The 27009-nt window shown below is 41.6% G+C and overlaps 1 protein-coding gene and 1 long non-coding RNA gene across 20 annotated transcripts in view; one reads left to right on the forward strand and one right to left on the reverse strand.

The window, feature by feature from the left end:
• Positions 1 to 27009, reverse strand: part of KCNMA1 (potassium calcium-activated channel subfamily M alpha 1) — a 536674-nt gene that overhangs the window by 42457 nt on the left and 467208 nt on the right. For all 19 annotated transcript variants that reach the window (XM_053388116.1, XM_053388113.1, XM_053388117.1 and 16 more), the window contains 3 exons: positions 13395 to 13518; positions 8617 to 8841; positions 6428 to 6620 (listed from right to left, as the gene is read on the reverse strand). In XM_053388116.1, coding sequence (XP_053244091.1) covers positions 6428 to 6620; positions 8617 to 8841; positions 13395 to 13518 — 542 coding nt within the window. The remainder of the gene's footprint in view (positions 1 to 6427; positions 6621 to 8616; positions 8842 to 13394; positions 13519 to 27009) is intronic.
• Positions 1468 to 14893, forward strand: LOC128413736 (uncharacterized). The gene is made up of 3 exons (XR_008330422.1): positions 1468 to 1810; positions 2838 to 2915; positions 14747 to 14893. It is a non-coding gene; the product is annotated as an uncharacterized LOC128413736 (long non-coding RNA).

A 27009-nucleotide genomic window follows, 5' to 3' on the forward strand; every position in this document is an offset into this window, starting at 1 on the left:
TCCTCCCCCTCCCCAATGACCATAGCTGTCAACTTTTCCCTTTTCTTGTGAGGAATCCTATTCGGAATAAGGGAATTTCCCTTTAAAAAAGGGAAACGTTGACAGCTATGCTAATGACTGTGACCTGCCATAGCTGTGTTTCATTTTTAAAAATCCTGTGTAAAACAAACATGCAACTGTGTGGCATGTGTATTTTCAGTTTAAGTGCAATTATCTTTATTGGATCGTTGCCTTTTTCTCAAGATTGCTCAAACTAGAACCTGTTGGAAAGCTACATTGTTTATTGTGTATTGTTTAAAAACCTATTTTCAGGTTTTTTCCAGTTTTAAAAACTATTATTTGCTGTTTGTATTATGTTTGAAAATCATCTTGAGAGACATTTAAAAGGCAATTCATACATTATTATTATTATTATTATTATTATTATTATTATTATTATTATCTTGGTAACTGACTGATTCTGGGCCATGTTTTCTATCTACAAAATCTATAGTTAAAGCAGATAACTATTTGGAGCAAATGTCGAAGGCCACCAGCAATCCTCGCAGTTCCTGATGTTCTGCTGTCCCTCATAAATCAGCAAAGAAAATGCTTCAACAGTCCAATCTGTGGATACTCAGCTCTTCTGTTGAATGTTGCTCATTAACTTTTGAAATAATTAGCCACTTAAAAACACACACAACCTATTTATTAGTCTTTGGGACCCCGCTTCTCAAACATGTTACAAAGGGTGATTTTTACCAAGGGTGAAGTGATTTTAAATAGGAGATGGGACTGTATGTTTTAAGTTTGCTTAGTTGATCTTCTCAGTTTCAAAGGTGTTCGTTCCTTAATGCTCATTTGAAAAGCCTGAAGAAACCCTGTTGTTCTTTATAAAACGTCTTTGAAATGACTGTTTGGCTTTGACAATGATTTACCGCCTCAGAATAAACTGTTAAGATTATAAACAGCTGTTGAAACAGTTGATGGCAACCCAGCTAACTTTGGGCTGGTTTAACAGAGGTGAAACTGACAAATTATGGTTGGGACAGATTCCCTCACTATCATGAAAGAATATAATGTACCCAGCAATCCATATAAAAGCAGTTTAACTTGTCAGGGTGCACGTATAGGCACACCTCTGCCTTCATTTAGCCAAAAAAAGGGGGGATATAAACAAGCAGAGGAGGGTGAGTAACCCAGCAGGGGCAGGAAAACTGTTTCTACTGGAATTTTAAATAAAGTCAAAGCAAGAAGAAAATTTCTTTGAAATTCCTCAGTGAAACATCTAAAGAATATCCATGGAAGCCAAAGAACTCTGATACCAGTTCACCAGTTCAGTCTATGCAATGCTTTTTAGAATCATTAAATGCTTCAAACCTAGAGAAAATCTTATAAATACTTGGGAGCAAATATTCTCAGATTTTGATATTTCATTGAAAATAGCACATTTAGTGCTGCCAACTTACTGCAAAATACTCACACTTAACATCAGCGTTATTTGAATGCTATTTGGCACCCATTTGTTCCCTCTCTTAGTGGCTACTTCTGGGCACCATCTCCCTCCTCCTTTGCCCTCACAGTCTTCAGCTTAGTTTGCCCACTACTCTTTGTTTACAAGTTGCTATGGAGTCCTCACATCAGGTGACCTCACATCACAATGACGTGTTGTGATGTAATTGGCAAAAAATATGCAGGCAAAGGAGGAGGAAGGAAATGGTATTCAGAACAGCATCAGAACTATTTTAATCCTGCAGCCAGGCAAGCAAGAGTTATTATCAGAGCTCAAGGACACATTCCAGCCAGGCGAAAACACTCAAGAAGAATACCGGTAGGGGTACAGACTAGGGAGTGGGTGGTGTGGGGAGAAGCCCCAGGGCCAGGCAGAGCAGCTTGGAATTGCATTTGGCCCATGAGTCTAAGGGTCCTCGACCCTGTGTGACACCCAAGTGAACAATCTCCAGACAGGTGTTTTGTTTTATTGAAAAGCAGCCTTTGAAGATATGACTGAGGGCAGGAGTGGAGAGGTTGATTAACCATTCAGCTCCTTGCTCAGTCAAAATCCATCTCTCCCTATGTCCTTCTTGCTCATTAGAAGGCTGGGGTGGGATCCTGTATTTCCATATCCTTCTCTCCTACAGCTGGGGCAGGTGATTTGGAATAGATAAGTGGCAGGAGACATGCTCCCCCCCAAAAAAAACCCCTGCAAAAAAGTATACAGCTTTACATATGCTAATTTATAAATAAATATATAAACAAAAAAGTGCATATTATTAAATGATAGCTGTAATTGAAATAGGATACATTTCAATACAATAGTGGGGAGGGCTGTGACCAGGTGAGCAGGTATGGCAGCTCACTTTGCTGGCTAGGTGCTAACTGGGCAAACTTCAATGTCCCTGTTCTCAACTTCTTAGGGGTCTTTATCTTTTATGTGGCTTTGGACCAGGCAGATAGGAACTGTCTTCTGTAGACTAGGAGACTCTCGCCGCCCCCCCCCCTTTATTCTGCTTAAAACGGCAGCCTCCCAGGGCAGCTGTTCCATAAAAGAAAAACGCTTGGGAGACTGTTGATGTATCTCCGATGTAACATTGAGTTTGTCCCTTAGAAAAAGTGGTGAAAAGCTAGAGGGAAGGCCGGCTGCAATAGGATTTGAGGAATCAAAACTATCAAGGACAGCACATTGAGATTCGATAGCGAGGGACAGAAATTAACCACTAGCTCTGCTGCTTCCTCCTGATACCTTTCAACAAAACTGATGTACTGTCAGTGAAAAATTGGCTTGTGGTATAACCTATCAGGTGGACTGCTTGGCTCATCAACTCATTTGAGTTTGATCTCTCTTTCTCTATTTGTAGATGTACACGTGAGTAAACCCTCAGGTTCATATGGCCAGAGGACTGCCACCAATGTTATTCTCTACAGAAAACAAGCAGGTGAGGCTTTTCCAGGTTCTGTCTAAAAATATTTATGGGTGTCAATCTGCTGTTAAAAGCATAGAAGCTTGGAGAGAAAGAATAAGGAGGAGGTGGCCCTACAATGGTCACTGCCACTGCTTTTGGTGCAATTTCAGCTTCCCTGCATTTCAAAGCAGAAAGCTATGCCTAGCGATGGGTCAGGGTTTGTACCAAATGATGTGAATTGAAATGTTTTCCCAGGATAAATAATGCACAAACTTTTAAGCAAAAGGAAAGTGACAGCCGGCTCTGTAAATAAAAGCACTTAGTCGCCAGTAAGGAGCTGCAAAGTGGAGGCACTCTTTGCTGATCAGCAGAAATCGGATCACCATATATATATTGCTGCTGCCGCAGCCACTGTGCTTCCTGTATATTAAGGACAGGATCTGTGGGGAGGGGGGGAGCTCTTCTGAGCAAGCCCCCCATTGACATTAATATTAAACCAGGGCTTGCGCAGAAGGGCTTTTTGCTGGGTTCTACACTAAAACTGCATCTCACAGAGAAAACTGTCACTCCAAATACAATTTGCAGCAAAGTTTATGCCACCCCTTTGATCTAATTGCTTTTGACAATGTGAACCGTGGTATTTAAGATCCTTCAAGAAAATCTACTGTTCTGTTGTGAAAGCACAATAACGAGATCAGAAGTAGTGCACACGTAAGTGGCACAAACCTCCATGAAGCTAAGTGTTTCCTTACTGGGTACTTTGGAATTTTAAAGAGTAAGTATCTCAGCACCATTCCCACTCAGAGCCAAATGGCTTACTGCTTGTTCCCAATTTTGAGCATGAACTGTTGCCTAGGCCCTCTTAAAAACTGTGACCTAGGAACAGATTGTCTGTAGATCAACAGAACAGTCTGTTTCTGGCCTCTCTCAGTTCCACATATAAATCTTAGGTATTACAGTGAAGTTTATAAATTCAAAGGATCTGTATGAAAATTCATATTTAAATATATCTTTTCACTCAACGCACTGTCCTGAATTTGTTTTCTCCCAAAGTCAATATTTCTTAACTGTTTATTGTAAGATATGTAGTTTTGTACATTGGTTTAAGTGGAGAACTGCATCAAAATGCGAAATCCAAAAATTAACTGTGTTCTGATTGGCACGTTAGCCTCAGAGGTGCAAATCAGGCTAGTCACAAAGAATCAATTCCTCAAGCATTCCTAATGTTGAAGTGGTATGTACAGATAATAGGGCATGGCTGCAATATCACCAAATCACCCATATATTCAATCAGGACAAAATAATAGGATTTGAAAAAGAAGAATCAAAATTACAGAAATAATTATTACAAAATTCTAAAAAGAATATATCAAAAATGTGTAATCTGTTATTAGAGTAGGATTTAAAGGGCGAAGGGGTGAAGGAGGTCATGATTAAGTGGGCACGTGATATAGGTTATACAATTCAGCTGGAACAATGGGAGAAGCTATGGAAATATGATATCAAATCTACGGCATGTTATACAATCAGAGAATTTAATGAAAATGTTATACCAGTGGTACATAACGCTGGCCAAATTGGCAAATATTTACAAATTTAAAACCAACATTTGTTGGAGATATAAGAAAGAAACTGGAACAATGTATCATATGTGGTGGGAGTGTGGACTTATCAAACAATTCTGGAATAATATATATGAGGAAATTAAAAAAAAAAAATGTTTAAAATCTCCCGCCCTGTGGAATGCCCTCCCATCAGATGTCAAAGAGAAGAACAATTACCAGACTTTTAGAAGACATCTGAAGGCAGCCCTCTTTAGGGAAGCTTTTAATGTTTAACAGACTACTGTATTTTAATACTTTGTTGGAAGCCGCCCAGAGTGGCTGGGGAAACCCAGCCAGATGGGCAGGTTATAAATAATAATAAATTATTATTATTATTATTATTATTATTATTATTATTATTATTATTATTATTACTACTACTACTACATTAAAAGCTTCTCATGCCTCCTGAAATGCAAGCATCCCCATGTGGATGGTGATGTTGGTATCTTTTCAAAACATACGTTTCTCCCCCACACATTATGAGGATGTCGCAATTATGGACGGACTATGCCCCTCTATGCCTCTGCAATTATATTTTCTCCTAGGGCCCTTTTATAGATATGTTGGTGGCTGCTCATAACACAGCAGAATGGGTAAGAACACATAGGAAGTTTTCCTTATGTGGTTTTGGCAGGTTTTCAATATACCAATGCAAATTCCTCTGGGTGGTGGGGAAGGGTTCTAATCTGCCCACGCCTCATACAGGGTGTGGTTCCTTCTATACAACTACATTGTGAACAGCCTCTCAGTGGGACTGCAGGATATAGGAACCAGGAAGTAGAATAAATAAGGTTGCACAGAGCAGTATTGGCCTTTGCTACTGTGCTGCATAGATAGTCTCTCCATAAGCAACTTTGTTTTGAATATAAAAGTGGGATGTTGAAAACAATAACAATTACTACGTACGATTACTATTGTTGGTGTCTCATCAAAACTTCAATTATTATATCCACTTCTGATATATTACATCAGTCTGAGCCTTATATATTTGGGTTTGCTTCTGGAGTGTTAGCAGAGGGTGGAGATTTTAAAATATATATATATATCATTTCATAGGATGGAAAACAGAGGCAACCTCAAGGCAGGGTTGGTAATAACAAAAACACATATAAAAGAAATGCACAAAATACAGAGATTTCTACTTGTTTTGCATAATTCTTATTGGTTTGCTTTTTTCTGTGTTGTAATAATGGGATCTGATAGGAAGCGCACAGGAAATGCCCAGTCTTATTTGTGCATTATAATTTTATAGGGTGTTTGTTTTGCTTTCATAAGTGTTTTTATCCAACCTTGGGAAAGCATTGGTGAATAGTGTGGGGGTCAAAAACAAAGGACTGCATTCATGTAGAAATCATGCAGAATTGTAAATAAATTGTGAGAATCTTCATGTGCATTCTGTGAAGCCAAACTTTCCATTCTTTCCTCCTTTTTTTCTCTCTTTCCCCCTGCCTTTAAAAAGTATTATCATTATTTAAAAGGTGTTATTATTGTGCCGTGTGGCACTTGGCTGCTATCTTGCGGACAAAGCAAACACCCTTGTCAGAGAACATTTGCAATTATCCCATTTTGCATCCAGCGTGAGGACAAGCCACCTCTGGCTATGTGATGTGTAGCAATGTGACTTCATTGCTATAAACTTGGAGGCTGCAGAATGCTACAGATTTAGCAATCACCCATCTGAGAGTGAAATGAAATAAAATTCTACCACTCAGTCAATTTTCGTTCCCTTGCTAGGATTGCCAAAACTTGCCTTTGTGTATGTGTGCAAACAGTGTGGTGTTGCGACCGTCCCTTAAAAACCCATCATACCAATCAGCAGGTTTAACTGTCAAGCAAGCTGATGTAAGGTCCCTTTGAATTACTGAGTGAGGGATATTCTTCCTGCCAGGTCCTGTCCCCTGTAGGCACTATAGAGAAGTATTATAGGGCAGTTCTTACCTTGGGAATTAGCCTGCAAGACCCCAATGCTGTCATCAAACTGCATAGACTTGATGTTGAGTGACGCCAAGATGCATTCCTTGTCCTGCAGCGAAGTATCATCAATATTATTCTGATTGGCTGACAGGATTACGCACATGTCGCAGAGGTTGATGTTGACAGCCCTTAAATCAGCTCGACTTAATGGTGTACCCTTCGGCAGAGAGAGAGAGAGAGAGGAAAAGGGGAGGGAGGTGGAGGAAGAAATGGAAAAAACAAATTAAATACTGAGAAGGAGCTTTGGGAAATTATTTAACAAGTATCTTTTTTATGCTCTGACATTAAGCTGGTCTAACTATGTGCCAGGGAATAGAAGGAATGTGCTAATCTAAAGGGTAGTTGCTGCTGATGGCAGCATTTTAGCGTTAAGTCTCAATACTCAGTCAAGCTATTACTAACAAACAAGAAGCAGGAACGTTGCCAGAGCTCTGCATCTTGTCTGCATCTCAGAATTGCCTTGATTTCAGTCAGCCTTGTGTGGCAAGTTCTTGCCTTCCAAGCATAGCAAGGGGTGTGTTCAAGTATCTGGAATATTGGGCCATGCTAAACCTGGGGGGAAGAATGCTCTGCACACACAAATGCAAGGAAAACACACACTAGGTGAAGCAATACCCAGCAAAGTGTAATTCTAGTCAGCCCCCACCCCACGTACTTCAACACACTGTCATTTAAAATGGTGTGATTGAACCATTTAAAAAGAAAAAGGAATTGCCTCAGTGCTTACTCATCTGGGAGCAAAATTACCCATCAGAATGTAGCAACATTTTGTAATGTAATTGTCTTATGGATGTGTATAAGTTTTGGACTGATGTTTACTTGGGAATAAGGGATGCGCAAAACCATTGTGGCTCCTGTGAGACGGCCCCTGAAATGCATTTATTGTTCCAAGTGGCAGACATCCATTTTTTGATGGGCCTTTCCTGATGCAATGACATATGCATGCATATGAACCACAGCAAAGGGCCAAATGCGAGCCACTTGATGCATGATCAAATGTTAGTGTTTTTGAGGGGGCTGCCACTCAGCAGGCCACAATGTATGCCAGTGTATAGTGTTTACAGTCTAGCATGATTTCCTTCTTAGCCACAGTGGTGTGCAAATGTTGCATGGATGAGGGTCGATGGCCAACACAGATCTGAAAATGTGACACGATTCGCCCTGGATGCAGCACAGGAATGTGCATTTAGACATGCCCAGCACTTTGGAGAAACGAGGCATGATAGAGCGATACATTAGTAATTATTAGTTGCCTTGTGTTTTTGGACAGCGAGGTCACTCATGACAGCTGCAGCTTTGAAAAGTAACAAGCAACTTGGATAGACAAGCTGGGTTTAAAGCCTTGTTACTTTTAGGCACAAAAGAAGAAATAAAAGAAAACAGACAATATTAATGTAAAGCATTTGATGTGGAAATCATTGCAATTCTCTTGCTGCTTTGCACCTTGTTTGCCGGGTGTAAACAGCAACCTAATAGAAATTTGCACTATCGTTAGCAGTCAGGCATAAATGGCAACACCCAGTAGTGAAGAATTGGGGCCCTTTCAGTTCAGGACTCATTGTGTTAAAAAGAAATTCATATCTTCTGACTGTATGCCTCCTTAAAAAGATGAAATGCCACTGTCAGGCTGTTAAATAAAGCAGAGCCAGCAGGCCAGCCTTTCAAAGGTCTTTATGGATGCAGATAGATTAGGTAGATAGACAAATAATACAAAAATGTTTCCAAAGGTTTCATAGGCATAAATAATGCCATAAGTAATGACTGTCACGCTGTCAGAAAAAAATCATAACATCAAAATTGGCTGCATGCAGGGCACTCAAGCAAGTGTTCAATAGATAACATAGCTAACATATTTGATAGCAGCTGAAATTCATCCTTGACGAGGGACTGAGCACGTCGGCAAATTTCTTCTAATAAGGTCTCCCAGGGCTTAGTTTTCACAGATACAACAAACAGGGGAAAGGCCAAGTCCTGAGGCCTATAACCGAATAGGAGTTTTAAAAGAAGAGGAAGCCCAAGATCAAAGCCAGTGTGGTTCTGTTCAGTTGCTGCATAAGAAAGAAAGAAAGAAAGAAAGAAAGAAAGAAAGAAAGAAAGAAAGAAAGAAAGAAAGAAAGAAAGAGAGAGAGAGAGATGGGCTGCTTTGGACTTACAGGCAAGATTGAGAGTTTGGGGAAGTTATGCATTGTTTCCCATTCCCTCTTCAAGTATTCAAGGGAGCCCACAAACACAATGTGCTTAAGCTCATGGTAGTGGAAATTGCTGGCTCTTAATGGCATCACAAAATTCCTTAGTCCAATCAGCGCTGATGTCATATCACCAAATATGCAAACCACCACATGGCCACTTAACACTGTCATGGCTGCTTCGCTTCGAGTCTGGAAAAGCAAAACAAAGTCAGTAAGGAGGACAATAAAGAACAACAATTAGGAGGAGGGGTAAACAAACAAACAAACAAAGAAGTGTGAGTGTGTGTGTGTGTGTGTTTGTGTGTGTGTAAAGTCTGGCCTTGGGAGCTGAGACGTGCTTTCCGAATTTAATATTTAGGCCTCCTATACTTATTTTGCTGGTGGTAAGCCTCATTCAGTTCAAGGGGGCCTACATGAATAGGGCTCATCAGAATAGCAAGATGAGGGTGGGGTACTTTGACATATGTGACAAGCAATAGTTGATGCTCTACAAAACACATATTTTAGGGTCCACCTTTGGATGAACAAACTCCAAGCATGCAGTATATTCTCAAGCATATCCAGACATAGGAATCATTCACAGGAGTGTGATCCCTCAACAGAAAAGGAAATGTCTAAATCAGCCCTAATATAAATCTTATGAATTGAGTGGGATTACTTAGGGTTTAATGCATGATTTATTGCTAGCAAACTGATATTCAATGGGAATTGATGGACCATTGCTGCTGTACTAAAACACCACATTGATCACCGTTATCTTGTTCCTTACAAGAGTGGCATAGGCAGCAAAGAACAGCAAACAGTAGCCTTAGCCCATGTCTTCTGCCTTAGTCAGTTTAATGAGCAACCAGCCAGGGAATGTGTGTGCATGAGCACCCGCATTTCTATGTATTATTTACTGCAGTTCGCATATTTGCATTGTTGGCAGACACACAGAGCAAAACTAAATAGATGATTTCAATCTCAATCAGCAGCCGCAAAATTGTACAGATAATGATTTCAATTACAGGGCAGTCCCAAAACTTGGTAATAGTGGCTCCTGCCTGGCTAGGATAGATAAATCCTATCCCAAAGCTATATATGACTGTTTGAATATTAAGTAACTCTGTTCCTCCATCTCTTGGAGGGGCTATGTGGCATTCTTTCTCTCTCACTTCCCCTCTTCAAATCTACCCTAAAAACATTTTCAGTGAAGCCCTGGCTTAACACTGCTACAGCTGTAATGACAGTTATGGGGCACTTGCCACCTTTATCTCATCCTTTAGAAGCTTTGTGATACAGCGGGTGGCGCTGTGGTGTAAATCACTGAGCCTAGGGCTTGCCGATCGGAAGGTCGGCGGTTCAAATCCCCGGGATGGGGTGAGCTCCCGTTGCTCGGTCCCTGCTCCTGCCAACCTAGCAGTTCGAAAGCATGTCAAAGTGCAAGTAGATAAATAGGTACCGCTCCGGTGCGAAGATAAACAGCATTTCCGTGCACTGCTCTGGTTTCGCCAGACGCAGCTTAGTCATGCTGGCCACATGACCCGGAAAAACTATCTGCGGACAAACGTCAAGCTTCCTCAGCCAGTAAAGCGATATGAGCGCCGCAACCCAAGAGTCGTTCGTGACTGGATTTAACTGTCAGGGGTCCTTTACCTTTATGCATGCAGAAAATCCCTGGCATCTTGGAGAGAACCATTCCTGAAACCCCAGGGGAGCCCCCTTTCGGAACTGGAAGCGGGTGGGGCAGGCTTACTTGCACATGGTGCCTTGGAACACAACCCCTGCGTAAATGGGGAGTTGCCTGCATATAAAGTCCTCGGCAGCTTGGGGCCAGTTAACTTAAAGGCTTGGCTTACCCCACGCAGGCCCATTCAATCACTTAGATTTGTGGATATGGGATTTGGAACGTTTATTTTGCATTTGTGAGGAATCAGACTTCTAGTGTGGTACCACCTACTCGCCACCACTTACTATTAAGCAGCTGCCTTTGTTATATTTTTACGAAGCCTGCTTAAAAACCTTTTTACTTCAGCAAACCTACTTGGAAATGCAAATTCATTATGTATATTTCCTTTTAAAACGGTTCATTTCATTTATATCTTTATAATTTTGTTATGTCTACTTGTTTTTAATGACTGCTTGCTTTATTGGCATTTCCTTATCAATATTTTATACTATTTTATGTAGACCGCTTAGAGGGATATTTTTTTTTTGTTAACTTAAAGGCTTATTATATAAAATAAGACCTGGGAAATATAAGTGATGCACAAGATAGAATTGTATATGCACATCCATTGTGTGCAACTGGGTTGCACACAACCTGGGTCTTAGATGGAATTGTTGCAGCAACAACAACAACAAAAATGTAATCCTGGCTACACATGCGGTTATTCCTTGTAGCCATTCTCTGGCAGACGTGGATCTCCCATTGGGATCATAGCCCCAACCCCAAGGACCAATTCTTTTGACTCCGTACAAGATAATCAGGTATAGCAGCACTCTCTTCTAATGTGAACCCCTTGCCAAAAAGATAATCAGACTATAGAATTAAACTGAAATAACTAGGGATTGAGGCAAACATTTTTTCCCTTTTCTTTAGAAGATTGAAAGCAGAATGAGAGAGCCATCATCACGTGTAGTATGAGCACACATTGTTTTAACATTTTTTCCTGTGTCGATATATTTGTCCATGGAAGTTCTTAGCACTGCTGATGCTGACTATAGTAAGCTGAACTTGTTATTTGTCGAGTTGCTATGAAAAGACTCTCTCACACTCACACACCCCTTTTCCATGTGCAAATAGAATGAATAAATGTTAAGTCACATCCTGATCAGGAGGCCACCCCCAATGTCATATATTTTTTTTACATGCAAACTTTCTGAAGTGGAACATTAAGGTCATTAGCGTCATATCTGTTTGAAATATATTTAAAATATTCTAGCTGACATCTGTCGCCCTCAGTTATTTAAGAACGCAAGGAAAAGTTGTCTCTGGTGGTCTAATGAACACTGTGGAATGCATATCAATTTAAACAGTTTTGAATCAAATTCGTAACAATTTACTCAGTGGAATTGACTGCTTTATCGATTGCTTAAATGCCAATATTGCAGTTCCAGACAATGTCATGGTTATTATACAAACTCCCTGAGGAGCCCGAGGAACAAGGTTTTGTCTCCCAATCGTTAGACTAAACCAGAGCTGTCACCATTATTGGTTGCACCATTTAGTGGTACAGGGAAATCTTGAGGAAGCAGACGCTGGAAAAAGCTGCATCAACTACAACAAAGTGAAGACACACCAGGGAGTTCATTTCACATATCATCAGTTTTGTCTATGAGATGTGGAGCTGCTACTCTTTGATTCAAGCACATGAACATAAACGGCACAAACTTTCACTGAACCTAACAAACTAGAAGAGGCCTTTTGATTATATTTAATTAGTTGAGTCAGTTTGATGGCTGGCCCCACAAGGAATAAAAGGAAGATGGAGAGAGCCCAAATTAAGGACTCAGATAGCAAGAGCAGCAGCTTTACACTTCAGCTTGTTGGGCTGAGGACAGAAGTTGATGTTACGGAAGACACAGGGCTCTTTCCAAAAATGGCACTCTTGTGTTGGAATTTTCTGCCTCTGTAACCTGTATAGAATCGCTTGTTCCAAGTCACCCAAGGGACAGGCAAGCAAATAATGTCACAACATCACAACATAAAGAGGAGTAGCGCTCAACATGGAAATGCTGCTTTCAGCAGCAACCTCATGTTTCTTGTAATGTCTAAAATGGCCCTGCAAGTGTGAGAAACTGTGGACACAGCTTACCAAAACTGAATAAACATGCTGGCTGTTGTGAGATGCAAGGCAGAAATATTTTCTTCTGCATTCTCACCTGATTCTGAAAGGCCGGCTGTTACATCTAGGCTTTGCCTGTTTATTTTAATCTAACGAAAGTTCTTGACCTTTGCTCTTGGACTGGACTGAAAAGAGAATTTCAGCACTGTATCTATGGAAACTTCCTTTCACAATCAACTAGCATTTAGCAGAAGAATAGCTCAAAGGCCCCCACAGATATTTCTGAGTGTAACATAATCGTTCGCATTATGGTAATCAAGGCTGCAGCATTGATCAGATTAGCTGTAGATGAATCAGCTAACTCATAAATCACATTTAAAATGTTGATTCTGAATTGGGCTTTAATATTGCCAACGTTGCTCAATCATGTTAGTGGCATAGTTATAAAGCGCCCGTGGCAAAACATGGGCGTTAAAGGATCTCTTGACCTTATGGGTTTTCCATAGAACAAATGACTTATTTGTATTTAATTAAGAAACCTATAATTGAATGGTCTCAAATTATCATGTGGACAACTAAAGATTTGATTTCCTACCTGCACTTACAATTCCCTCTCTCTCTTTACTCCCAGCAATGAAGGTAGAGGACTAAAGATAAGCACAATCTAACCCTGTGGTAAATTATGACACCAGGCAGTCTGAAAAGCAGAACCTGGCAGCAAAGTGGGACTAATGGCTGTTGGATATTCACAAGGAACAGGAAACCTCAGGAGTCTAGGCCGCCCAAAAATCTGTGGACCTACCAACAGTCAGGAAAATGGGTTGGCTAAGGCACACACAGCCTACAGTCCATAAATCCTTCATCCTGGAGTTCATTTTTCACTGGATTGGTTATATGCAAGGAAATAAACAAAACAGAGTGCAGTCTGATAGTATGATACGACTTGGGAAGTGCTCCTTCCTTGCAGATACCCACCAAAATGACCTTGTCAATCTCCTTGGCTGGACACCAATGAAACATTCCCGTGGAGTCGTATTTTTTCACATTGCAATCCATGTTGTCAACTTGTTCATTGCCAGGTATTAATAAGGGGTCGTGTCTGAGGAAGAAGAAAAATGCCAAGGTTAATATCAATGGAAGCCATAACTAGGAGCAGTGCCTGTAATACGGTTTGACACACCTGCTTTAAAGACAGTAACAGAAAGATGAGGTTATATTTAAATTTGGGGAATTGAGAGGGGAAGAAAGAACCTCACAATAACCTTTTGTGAAATACAAGTCTTTCCCTCACCTTATGGCCCATGAATGCCCCACCCCAGTCCTCATTCCTTCCTCCAAATAAACATCACAAGAGTCTCTATTAGCATCTGCAGTGGAGTAGAAGGGATAGCTACAGAACCCCCATGCTAACTGACTAGCATGAGGATGGGAAGCCAATTGCTTGCTTTTACCGCATACAACTTTTGACGTGACGCTCTTCGAAGTAAAAGCTTTAACAGGCTGCACTTTAAATATTTTAGCAATTTGCCCAATCATATTTTGCTTCTCCAAACTGAAGCCCTTTAAAGATTCAGCAGTATGTCATTTTACAGCAAACTGACTAACAAATGCCCACATCTAGAATACATGATTTTAATACTAAACAACAATGCCCATTTTCTGTGACAGCTACAGCATTTGTAACAACCTTCAAAGCATTTCGTGTACTAAAACAAAACCAAATAATAATAGTAATAATAATAATAATAATAATAATAATAATAATAATGTGTTTCATCCTCACATATTTAAAAGAGGCCAGGAAAAAAATGCCTGTAAAATCAGGCTACATCTGCCACAATGTCCACTCTCAACATGCCACACTGATCATGCCCTCTTGAGTCTCCAGCTTTAATGATTTAATGCTAGTTTCTAGAATTCTACCACCCTGACAGCCCTCCCCTTCTCCAATCCAGCTCAGAAGGAAGATGAGAAAACTGTTGAAGTGTACCTCTTACCCCACAGAGGGCTGTGGCTATGGGGTTGTGGGCTCCAGGGTGAATCACACTGTGTACCCTTCCTACCCTGCCATATGAACCATATTCATATGTGCTAATGAGTTTTTCAGTTGTGTTCTGGCACAATGTTGCTCTTCCACCTGCTTCCACGTCACCCCTTAGGCAAATTCTGAGGCATCAACTTTACAATGAATGCACGTTATGCATCACATAAAGTGATCCCTCACATCTTTAATCCAACTTCTTAGATCCATGAACAAGAGGGGTTAACCAATGCAAGTTTGAGTAAATTAAGTTCCATCCATTATTCATAACATTTCTGTTTTGCAGGATGCATTCTAATTTTGATTTCTGAAGAGCTAATTGGATTTGTAAATTGTATAGCTGGGATGGTGAAGCTGCAGCCCTCTTGGTTCTTAGACACCAGCACTCATCAGCTCCAGGCAGCGTGGTCAATGAGGATGGTTGGAGCTGTAGTCGACCACAGGTTCTTACAGTTTTAGTCCATTCTCTTCCTTCTGCAGTGCTGCAAGTTACCTTTTCAATGCACTTTGTAGAGGGTCCCTGCCCCTCCTCCCATGTCTGCTTTTTCAAGAGTTGCAAAAGGACTTCCAGGTGAATGTGTGGGTCCTGCCCAGATGTTGGTTGGGTGTTTGGGATTACCTCCCAGGCAGTAGGGCTGCTATTTGTGGCCACCGGCACCACATTAATGCACTCCCCACTTGAAAAATGGGGGGGGGCTGTGGAAACCAATTTGCCCCACTCCCCCAGGGATGGCTCTGAGCCCAAGTCACTTAATTCTATAGTCACCAGTTCCTTCTGTAGAGTTGAATCTTATTGGACTAGCATAATAGTTTTCAAACTGCGTTCTGGAGTCCCGAGGTTCCTTGGAAACATAGCAAGGATTTTTCAATGAGAAGAACTATAATGGTGGAAAAACTTATTTGGAAAATGCATTGTCTGCCATGACAAATTCCCTCCTGCAATGCAGAGTCATGGGGTGGGGGGATTGGGTGGGTGCACTTAATGATATACTCCAAGTTCATCTGCAGGAATACAGTGGTCCCATAAGCTTGGTCAATGGCCCATGCAAACTGAGTGTACACCCTAGAACTTATTACAAAATGCTCTATAACACACACAGGTTCTGTGGCAGATCGTTTTAAGTTTCTTAGTAGACATATTGATGCGAAAAGTGTTTCTGAACCTAGCTGGAAAGTATGAAAGCCACTGGGTTAATGTGTAATCGCATAACATTTGGGGAGTTCCTCTTAATTCCTCTTTATCTCCCCCCTGCACCCCCTGCATGCTTGCTCCGGATTGTGACCAAATAAAATGAATGTGTTCATCCTCAAGCCAAGTGCGCTCATCAATGAGTACAGCTTAGCGTAAAACTTGCATTGCTGCAAAGTTGCAAAGTGGGAGTTTGTGAATATCTCTACTGGTGGTGCGGGAAGGAGACCCCACTTGTAAGCAATTAAGATCATTATTTTAACCCCAATGGCCAGAGGCTGTACGTTTTCAACGCACTGCAACATCCACAATTTCTTGCAAGGAAATAAACAGAAATCAATTGTACACGCTTCAGAAAAGCTACCAAGCTACTTTTCTCACATCTATATCTCTAGCCATATAAATAGCTTCTCTGTTCTTATGGCAAAAATTATGTGCGCCTGAGTTAAAGCGTAGAGGAAAGTACAATCTTTTCAGGGTTTTGCGGAGCATATAATGCCACTTATCATCAATTAAACTCAAGAGCGACACTAAATGCCATGCTACAGCTGCAAACCCAAAAAGCCTGCCTGGAAGACAACAGCCTAAAGCAAAACCGCAAATCCCTTTTCCAGCAAACCTGCTGTGAGATAGCCGGCATTATATTTTAAAGAGCAGTGCTCCCCTTGCAGCCATTTACAAGTACTCTAAACACATTCAATTGGCGTTTTCAACTCTGGAACTTTTCTTCTGAACTGACCTGGAAATGGAGGAAAAAGTCAAAAGAATGAAAAGGATTCACTGCCCCGCTCCCAGTTCAAATTCCGTTTCATTCCTTTCACGCTCTCCACAATTCTGGCACTCTGTTATTATGGTATGTATTTCAGTGTCTTTATATTGTAAACCGCCCTGTGATCTTCAGGCGAATGGCTCAATAGAAATGTAATAAATACTAATAATAATTATGGGGGTCCTGTTAGTTTAAGATGAGAATTGCCAAATGGCCCCACAACCAGTCCTTTTTTTCCTAGGGGGACGCATACCCCTAAACATGTTGTGAATCTAAGTTTGGCCTCATTGAGGGGCAGTATTTCAATATGAATAGGAAAATGAGAGTACCTCTAAACATTTTTTTAAGGGGGGGAAAGACAGCCTACAACATTGTAATCACGGTATTGTTGGAAGGGGGGGCTGTATGCCTGCATCCCCTCTAATTCCTGGATCCAGCAAGGATTTAATTGCTGGAATAGCAAAGGCAGCTTCTTGGTGGGCTAATGGCTTAAATGTGGGTCATTAAGGTAACAAAGGAAGTGGCTCTGTGCCAGAGGTCAAATGGGTGGGACTGCTTCCCTCAACAGGCTGTTGTTTAGAAGGACAAAGGCCAGAGTTGTGTGTGAAAGCTAGAAGCAGGCGGCAGGCAGAAGTCAGAGAAGGAGAGAGATGCTTGATTTCTGTTTGAATCCAAGATTGTGGCTATGGGAAAAGCAAGACCTCATTGGAGTGTTAATGCTATGAGCCCCTCCATCATAGGCTCAGGTTGTATTTAAATGTAAATAAACCACATATCCTAAAGACACCACAATCTCAGGAAACTGAACCCAGGGTAAGGATCTGCTTGGAGATTGGTGTGGCATGCAGCAGTATGGTGTGTGTGGGGAATTATCGCAATTTCATTTGCATAAAAACAGTGAATGAAATTACTATGCAAAACGATAAGGAATCAACAGTGTGCTTTTGTAATTCTGCTGTCAATTAGCTATTAAGAGTTGTGGCCCCAACTCAGCAAGACTTGTTGCTGAATAAACAGAAGGGATAAATCAAAGGATGGTCCAGTGTTCTTATGCCACTGAAATTTCGGGTGACAGTTCACACTTTATGAGTCAAAGGTCTAGTTTTGCTCATGGAATCAGAGTTGGAGAGTCAATCATCTAGTCCAGGCATCCCCAACCTTCGGCCCTCCAGATGTTTTGGACTACAATTCCCATCATTCCTGACCACTGGTCCTGTTAGCTAGGGATCATGGGAGTTGGGCCAAAACATCTGGAGGGCCACAGGTTGGGGATGCCTGATCTACTCCAACTCCCCTGCTCTATGCAGGAAATCAAGACCTAGAACATCCTCAACAGATCAACAGCCAGTCTCTGCTTGAAGATCTGCTGGGGATTTCTTTCATTAAAGCAGACATAGGCAAACTTGGCCCTCCAGATATTTTGGGACTACAACTCCCATCATCCCTAGCTAACAGGACCAGTGGTCAGGGATGATGGGAATTATAGTCCCAAAAACATCTGGAGGGCCGAATTTGCCTATGCCTGCATTAAAGCCTCTGGTAGGACAGTATATTTAAAGAAAGTTATATGTCACTTGACTGTTGTAAAACCTCTAAGGCAGGTTACAAGAGATATTAAAGTTCTCATTTAAAAACACATCAACAATTGCCAATAAAAGAACTTAAAACACATCAAGATCTACATAGGCTTGCCTAAATAAAAATATTTAAGTTGCTACATAGCTAGCAAATGCCTATTATGTTATCTGACGCTGCACAAGTTTCACCTCTGGTTACCCTAGGCTCTCCCATCCAGTCTTAAGCTACTATATACATATTGTGTTTGTCTTATAAACTTTATTGTACAGCTACTTTATTGTACAACAACCACCCACCTGCTTCTTAAGAAGATCTTTCACTCTGCAGCCCCCCTCTCAGTAAGTTCATACCAAATGCACAACTTGCAAAATGACAGTATTAATAGAGCCTGACAACAATGAGTTTGTGTTGTGCCAGCCATTTGGAGTTGTTATTATCCTCCACCTAGAGATTCTCACATCTAGTGAATTAGTGGGAAACCCAGCCAGATGGGTGGGGTACAAATAATAAATTATTATTATAAATTATTATTATTATTAGGGAAGAATGGAGTGAACGGCCACAAAAGTTAGCCATTCCCAACATTGTGCTATGTTGAGTGTTTTGTCAACAAAAGCTTTTCAGGTTACCAGACAAAATGATTCCCCCACACTTCCCCCTGTGTGCTGTTCTGAGGGTTGTCCTGGCCCACTGGGCCAATTTTGTGGGTACAGGTTGGAGGAGTGGGGAGGGACGGGGGGAAACCACATAGCATAGGCAACAGTCCTTGTGCAGATTTCCTCTTGATGGGGCTCATTAAGGGAATCCCACCCTATACGCTGATGCCTTTCGTGTATACTGAAGTGCCAGTATTTATTTATTCATGAGCTTTTTTACTTATTTATTGTATCCGCCCTTCACCACCAGGTCCCAGGGTGGGTTATACTCATTTAACCATACAATATTATAATCCAGTAACACAGCTTAAAACAAACTAAAGAATGTACATCAGGCAATATATCCCACATAAATGACACAAATATTAACTGTCAAAGACCAGGGTAAAAAAGTTTATCTGATGAAGACTATATAATGAGGATTCTTGATGAAACTCTACAGGGAGGCAGATCCACATTTTGGGAGTTGCTACAGAGAATAACCTCACCTCGGAAACCATCTCCTATATTTCCAAATGAGCCAATAGTTTTGTAAATATATATGTATCTTTCTGATGCTAAGCAGGGGTGGGATTTGACTAGTATTTGGCTATCTAGGAATCCTATGCATCCTACTCTCATGGGGAAAAGATGGGATAAAAATATTTGTAGCCATTCAAGTTAGCAAGTAAAATGTCATGGTTTCTTTTGGCTATCACCTAAAAAAAACCCTCCTACCCAATAATCATAGTTACTGAGAATCATAATCACCATACTAAGAGAACTTTTGGAATGCAAAGATTGCATTTAATCCTCATTCACTCCAGGCTCCCATTTCACATATGGATAACAGACCAAGAGACAGTCGCTACGATCATACTCAATATAACACCGTTAGGCAATATTGGCTTTGCTTATTGGGGAAAAACTCTTAATATGACAAGCAGATTAAAAGCTTTCAATGACTTGATTATTCGTGCTTTGGTTACCTCCAAACAAGATTGCTGCAACATGCTTACATGGGGCTATCTCTGAAGACGGTCTTCAAGCTACACTCTGGGCAAAATGCAGCTGCATGAATACAGTGGTACCTCGGGTTAAGAACTTTTCGTTTTGGAGGTCCGTTCTTAACCTGAAACTGTTCTTAACCTGAGGTTCCACTTTAGCTAATGGGGCCTCCCACTGCCGCCGTGCAGCTGCCACACGATTTCTGTTCTCATCCTGAAGCAAAGTTCTTAACCCGAGGTACTATTTCTGGGTTAGCGGAGCCTGTAACCTGAAGCGTCTGTAACCCGAGATACCACTGTACTGCTGGGAGCCAGAAAACCTGAATACACAACATCAATTTTGCACAAGTTGCACTGGCTGCCAGTAGATTTCCAGGCCCAATTCAAAGAGCTGGTCTTAATCTTAGAAGCCCTAAATGGCATGGGGCGAAGTTACCCAAAGGGCTGCCATCACCCATATACTCCTGCATATACACTAAGTTCCACCTCAGGGGTCCGTCCTGAGTGCCTGCTGTTAAGATCTGTTAGGCTGGCAGACTTTTAGTGGTGGCCTCAAAACTATGGAGCTCCCTTCCAATGGCCTTATGTGTTGACCTTTGAACTCTAGCATTTAGGCAGGCCTTGAAAGCCTTCCTCTTCACAACGGCTTCGTCTCTCTATAAAAATTCGCCATCTTAATCTGCACCTCATGCTATGCCCATTTTTCTAATGCAACTTGTCTCTCCTCTATACTTTGCTTTGTGAGGGTGTAGTTCTAAAAAGTGGCTTGTTTATTTATTCTGTAATAATTTGTTTTGTGAAACAGCCAGGGATTCTTCTTTATTTGCTGTGAGAAATAAGGAGGCAGCATTTTATATGGTATGAATGTTCAACCAATTCACAGGGTTACCTTCCCCAGTTTTGGAGGGGCAAGTACTGCATAAATTGGATGACTGGATACTGTTCCTCCTCATATTCCACAGGGATAATCCAGAGAGGAAAAAGAGCAGGCAGGAAAAGGATAAAATACTATCAGCTCAAGCTCACTGCTTTTCTCTGCCCAAAACCCACTTCCAAAGCTGCTTCGGGTTTTTGTTACACTGCATAATGGATAGGCAATTCATGCTGGAGAGGAATGCCTCCTTCATACAACACAGAAAGGAAATTATTTGATGTGAGGGGTCCATGGAAGGTATTTGGGTGGAGCTGCTTAGCATGATTCTTCCTCAAAGGGAAATAATAGTCACAGGGCTATGCGTGCATGGCTATTGTCTGATGTAACTAGGTTTATACAGGAGAGGTAGTGCATCATTCTCTGCCACACAAGAAGATGGCACAGGCCTGTGTCTTATTAGCATGGGAAATATTTAGCAGCAGTTGCTCTCCCAGAGAGTAATTTACTGTATGTCCTGTGGGAGCAGGTGGACACACATTGATTCTACAAATGTGCAGCTTTCTGTCTGCATGCAGCAATGTAGTGATTTGGTTGGCTTGGGATATTTTGGAAAGGTGTAAATGGGAACAGGCACCTTGCAAATGTACCATGTTTAAATGCAGCGAGTAACATCTCCTGCCTTTCACGGTTCCCCTTACAGCCACCCTAACAAATTGTGGCAATTAGCATGCTGTTAGTGTTAGATGTAGGCAGAGAATGCAGGTGCTAATAATTGAAAAAGCGTTTAGAGGTTTTACACCCCAGCTGAATATTTCATAATGTGCTGCATGTTTCGCTATTTGCTCAGTGGGTCTCTGTCACTTCAATCTTCCCTGACTGCTTTGACTGGCGCTCCAAAGCTCCACCAAGCCAAGACTGACGGCTTGTCACAGGCAAACTCCACTGACTACTGCGGCAGCTCGCTGGGACTGGCTGCAGAGGTTGTCACGCCGCTCTGATGGAACTTGGCAAATGTTTTGTGACTAATACACCCAACATTTGTCAGCTAGCATTAGCCAGCGCCCGTGACCCTCTCCAGTCTGCACCAATGGCATTAAGTTGTAATGAGAATTTGTAGCCCCTGTGTGTGAGTGTGTGTCGCACTAATGACACTTTCTGGCTGACCTTTACTTTCACAAGCTTAATCAGCGATGAAATTTCCAAGGATTCAGAGCACATGTGAAAGCAGCTCTGTCAGGCAAAAAAAGGGTCACAGTGATGAGTAAAGAAATGTACCTTTCTCCTCCTGCTCTGACGTTCAGAGTTTAGCCCCAGAGAACTGCCATGAGTGGATCACCAAATGAGAGGCTTTTCATTCAAGTCCTGAAAAGGTTTAATGTGTCGTGGACTATTCCCCCAGATTTCTCTTCAACATTTTATCTGCTGCACCTAACAGGCTTTTGATTCAGTTTTATATTTGTGTTTCAAACCTGAGTACAGTGGTGCCTCGCAAGACGAAAATAATCCATTCCGCGAGTCTCTTCGTCTAGCGGTTTTTTCGTCTTGCGAAGCAACCCTATTAGCAGCTTAGCGGATTAGCGCTATTAGCGGCTTAGCGGCTATTAGCGGCTTAGCGGCTAAAAGGCTATTAGCGGCTTAGCGGCTTAGAAAAAGGGGGGGAAAGGGAAAAAATCGCAAGACTCGCAAGACGTTTTCGTCTTGCGAAGCAAGCCCATAGGGAAATTCGTCTTGCGAAGCGCATCGAAAAATGGAAAACCCTTTCGTCTAGCGGGTTTTTCATCTTGCGAGGCATTCGTCTTGCGGGGCACCACTGTACATTGTATCTGAAACATTATGGTATCTTAAATGCAGCCTGCATTTGGTTAGCAAGGTTTACGACATAAGTAAGATTTGTTCTCATGGCTCCCACTTAGAACATTTTATATGAGGATTCTAAGAGGATGTCATGAGTTTACTCAACCTTTAGCCCCTCTCCATTTTCTTTTACCAGCTGCTGTTTTCAGAATTTAGGTACCGTAATTTGGCATGGGGAGGGGGCACCTAACATCCAGCCAGAAGAATTTGTACAACGGAGTGCCTAAGAATCATTATTCAGTGAAAGGGTCTTCTAGTTGCCCGACTATTTGATGTTCTATCTGGAAAAAAATAAAATTCGTATTTTACTCTAAATGGAATCCCAGTTTACATAATCCAGCCTTTGTTAACCCTGGAGAAAAGCCAGCCAGCATTACATCCAAACAGACAAACCATGGTTTGGGATGTTGCTCCTCCCTTGGAAGCCACAATTTGGGAAAGCATTTGGGGATTTTCAGGGAACATGAGAAAAGACAGAAACCACACAAACCATGGTTTGCCTGTATGCCTGGAACACAAATTGCAGCTGAGAGTCAGAACTACAATTGTTTCATGTTATCTCTTAACCAACCCACTATCTCTTTCCATTGACCTCTTTAAAACAGGAAATACCATCAAGTAATTTGCATGTTAAAAGTACTAAGTACATAAAAGATAACAATTATAATGGCAGTTATCTGCAAATGTAGTTGGCAACTAGCTATTAAGAGTCTTAACCTAATCCCTATAAGGCTGCAATCCATGCTTGCCTGGATTTAAAACCCATATATGACAATGAGAGGGACGCAGGTGATGCTGTGGGTTAAACCACAGAGCCTAGGACTTGCCGATCAGAAGGTCGGCGGTTCGAATTCCCGCAACGGGGTGAGCTCCCATTGCTCGGTCCCTGCTCCTGCCAACCCAGCAGTTTGAAAGCACGTCAAAGTGCAAGTAGATAAATAGGTACCGCTCCGGCGGGAAGGTAAACAGCATTTCCGTGCGCTGCTCTGGTTCGCCAGAAGTGGCTTAGTCATGCTGGCCACATGACCCGGAAGCTGTACGCCGGCTCCCTCGGCCAATAAAGCGAGATGAGCACTGCAACCCCAGAATCGTTCACGACTGGACCTAATGGTCAGGGATCCCTTTACCTTTACCTATGACAATGAGAACTGAAAAGTGTTCAGCTGCTCAAGTTGGCCTGGATCAGACATAATGTTAAAGTATGGCTTAGTGATATGTGAATGAGCCTTAGGGTTGTATACTTCCTACTCCCCTCTCCTCCTGTGGCATGGCCTTGAGAAGACTGGAAGCTGCTAGTTCCACTATCTATCAACCAGAGCTTATGGTTATGGCCAAACCCTAAACTGTGGTTCATCTTAACTATGGTTTATTGAAAATAAGCCTGCTTCAGAAACCATGGTTTTAAGTGGGCATGTTTCAACACACTGTGGCTAAAACTAAGCACAGTTTGGGGTTGATATAACATTAAGCTATAGTTAATTAACAACAGAAGTCAAAGTTTTCTGTCTTCTTCTCATAGTCGTGCAAGAGGAGAGGGAAGTGCATGACTGCAAAGCTCAGTCAGGTAATATTAAACCATAATAGCTTTCATGTCCAAATTAGGTCAGTATGTTAGCAATATCCAGCCTAGAACCAAAGGATAATCCTATGGTATTATGACTTTGACTTACCCTATGGAAATTTGCATCTAAACTTTGGGAGGATGGGGCTTGTTTTGTACATCCCACACTGTAATCACTGATGCTTCTAATAATCATAGTTTCTGGGTAGCTAGCAGAGGCTTAATAGGGCACATTGGTTCTCCAAAGCCTTCATCCTCTACTGCTAAGTACTCCCATATTGCATTAAATGACCAAAGCCATCGTCAACAGGCAGGAAAGAATAAAACATGAGAGCCTCTTGTCTGAGTGATCAGTGTTTGAAGAGTTTAGTTTGTCTATCGGTGTTTGCTTTGCATGGAAAGGAAGGATTAGCTTAGATACCTATTTCATACAATAGCTGAATGTATTTTTTATTGGGATATTCTAAAAACAAATATCATGGAGCACCATGGAGCACTGGAAGTTTAAAAACTGGATGAATTTGGAAGCATCCAGATTTACTCTGCATACATGGCAGACTTTGTGCTTGATTGTAAGACCTGCAGATGTAGGGTTATAACAGTGCAAGTAGGAGATCTATGGGAGTTTCTCTTTATTTTTTCCGTGGTTATAAAATTTAATTAAATAATGATGATGATGATGATGATGATAATAATAATAATAATAATAATAATAATAGACAAGTGTAACATAATAATTATTATAGCAGCGAAGTGTATATGAATGAGGTAGCTGGGATTTTATGTGGTCAGAGCATTATCAACATGTGGCAATTGACTTATTTTTCTCATCACTTGGGATCCTTGATGGCTGCCCCTTTCCTTTCTATTTCTGTTTCCCTGGAGACAAGCTTGTGTATATCCCAGAAGTGGTGGCCTAAGTTTTTATTCAAACAATCTGTGGCCAGATACAAAGAGGGATATGGAATAGTTTGTTATTTTGTTTATTACTTATATACCCCAGCTTTTCTCCAAGAAGCTTACGGTTGAGTACATCGTTTATCCTCTCCCCATTTCATCATCACAGCAATCCTGTGAGATAGGTTAAGCTGGAGGATAGCAGCAGGCCTAAAGTCACCCAGTGTGCTTCATGGCTGAGTGGGGATTTGAACCCTGGTCTCCCAAGTCCTAGTCCAACACTTTAACCCAGGCACCCCCAAACTTGGCCCTCCAGCATTTTGGGACTACAATTCCCATCATACCTGACCACTGGTCCTGTTAGCTAGGGATGATGGGAGTTGTAATCCAAAAACAGCTGGAGGGCCGAGTTTGGGGTGCCTGCTTTAACCACTACACCATACTATCTCCCATAACAATACCGTTAGCAGCCCCAAGCCCCTGGGATGGCGTCCATGTAAACCAGAGCTTTCCAAACTGTGCATCACGACACGTTAGTGTGGTGGCTGCAGTGTGTAGGTGTGTTGCATGAACGCTCCCCGCGCTCCTCCTGGGGCTGGAAAGGGGTTCGTTTAACCTCTGGTTTGCTAGTAAAACTGAATTACTGTGTGTTGCAAAATGATGCAAAACTGAATTACTGTGTTGTGAAATGATGCATGTCCAAAACGTATGCCATCAACTTGAAGGAAAGCTTTGGTTTAAATAAGCAATAAATCCTGCTCACTAATGTGCCTAATCCTTCCCAATCCCATAAGTTAAGAACATCTTAGAGTATGGTTTCCCAAACTTGGATCTCCAGCTGTTTCTGGACTACAATTTTCATTATCCCTGAGCACTGGTCCTGCTAGCTAGTGCTGATGGGAGCTGTAGTTCAAAAACAGCTGGAGACCCAAGTTTGGGAATCTGGCTTAGAGCATTATGTGTCGGAAAGAGAAAGATGCAATTCAGCACTGCATTGACTGAACAGAATATAGCATGCGTCTGTGAAAAGGGGGGAACGTCTAGTAGTCCTCATCCAACAAACTACAACTAGTCTAACATGGGGGAGCATCATTTAAATATACACATTGTGGCTGTGTTTTATATTTATTCATAAGCCTGTCTCATTATATTTTCACAAACAATGCAGAAGCGCTGTCCTTTTGGCAGTCACTTTGCTGGACCTTGGCAATCTCTGAGCAAGTTTAGTGTGTCCTGGTTCGGTTGGCAGGGAGTGAAGGCGGTGGGGGGTGGGGGTTAGAAAAATCAAGGAAAATCCTCAGGGTTATGAAATTCTCCTTGGCAACAAACTGGAAACCCAGCAGACCCAGAGCCTCTGTGATTCTGGTGTGTGATCAGGGACACTAATGAGAATGACCCTTTGCTGAGAATGCTGCTTGTCTAGAGGCCAATGTCAAGTATACCATTCAGTTTGGAGTGGACAGGGACAAACTATTTGTTTTCTCTTCGGGCCCTTGGGCCCTGTCACATGCTATTTGCTTCTGCATTAAGAGGCATTGTCTCAGCAGGTCTGACATTTCCTGTGTACGCCAGACTCATGAAACTGCAGCAACTGAAGCACTGAGGACTAGAGGCGCAGTCCACCAGGAATTTCCCCCAGTGCAAGCCCATTGCAACAAATAGGATATAACACAAGAACAAAACATGCTCCTATAAAAACCCCATTCAATTAAATGGGCTTTATGCATGAGAAGTTGGATTATGTCGCCAGCAACTGTTTACACACCTTGTCTGGGTCTGGTGGGTTCCATAGTTTTCCTTAAGTTGCCCCCTGTTTCTTTCCGGTCACATACAACAGGGGTCACATTAAATACAACCATACAATTGCTACAAAGATTACCCCATTAATCAATGCATTTCTATACAAATTGATTTGGTGGGATATTATTGTCAGTAATGGCATGTGACATTTATTTCCAACCCTCCACTGGGATCCAAGGAAATATTAATATCCTCTCTGTACAAACCCTACATTATTTCAAGATTTCTAACACAGGTTTAGACTTCAGGCTCCCTGAATGAGACCTAAACCTCTTCTGATGGTGATGCTAACTACAGATCAACACCACAGATCTGTTGCAGTTTATGTTCTACCACTGTTTTGTGCTCATTAATAAAAAAATTAACGCTTTGCATGTCAACTGTG

This window comes from Podarcis raffonei, chromosome 5, assembly GCF_027172205.1.
Source record: "Podarcis raffonei isolate rPodRaf1 chromosome 5, rPodRaf1.pri, whole genome shotgun sequence".
NCBI lineage: Eukaryota > Metazoa > Chordata > Lepidosauria > Squamata > Lacertidae > Podarcis > Podarcis raffonei.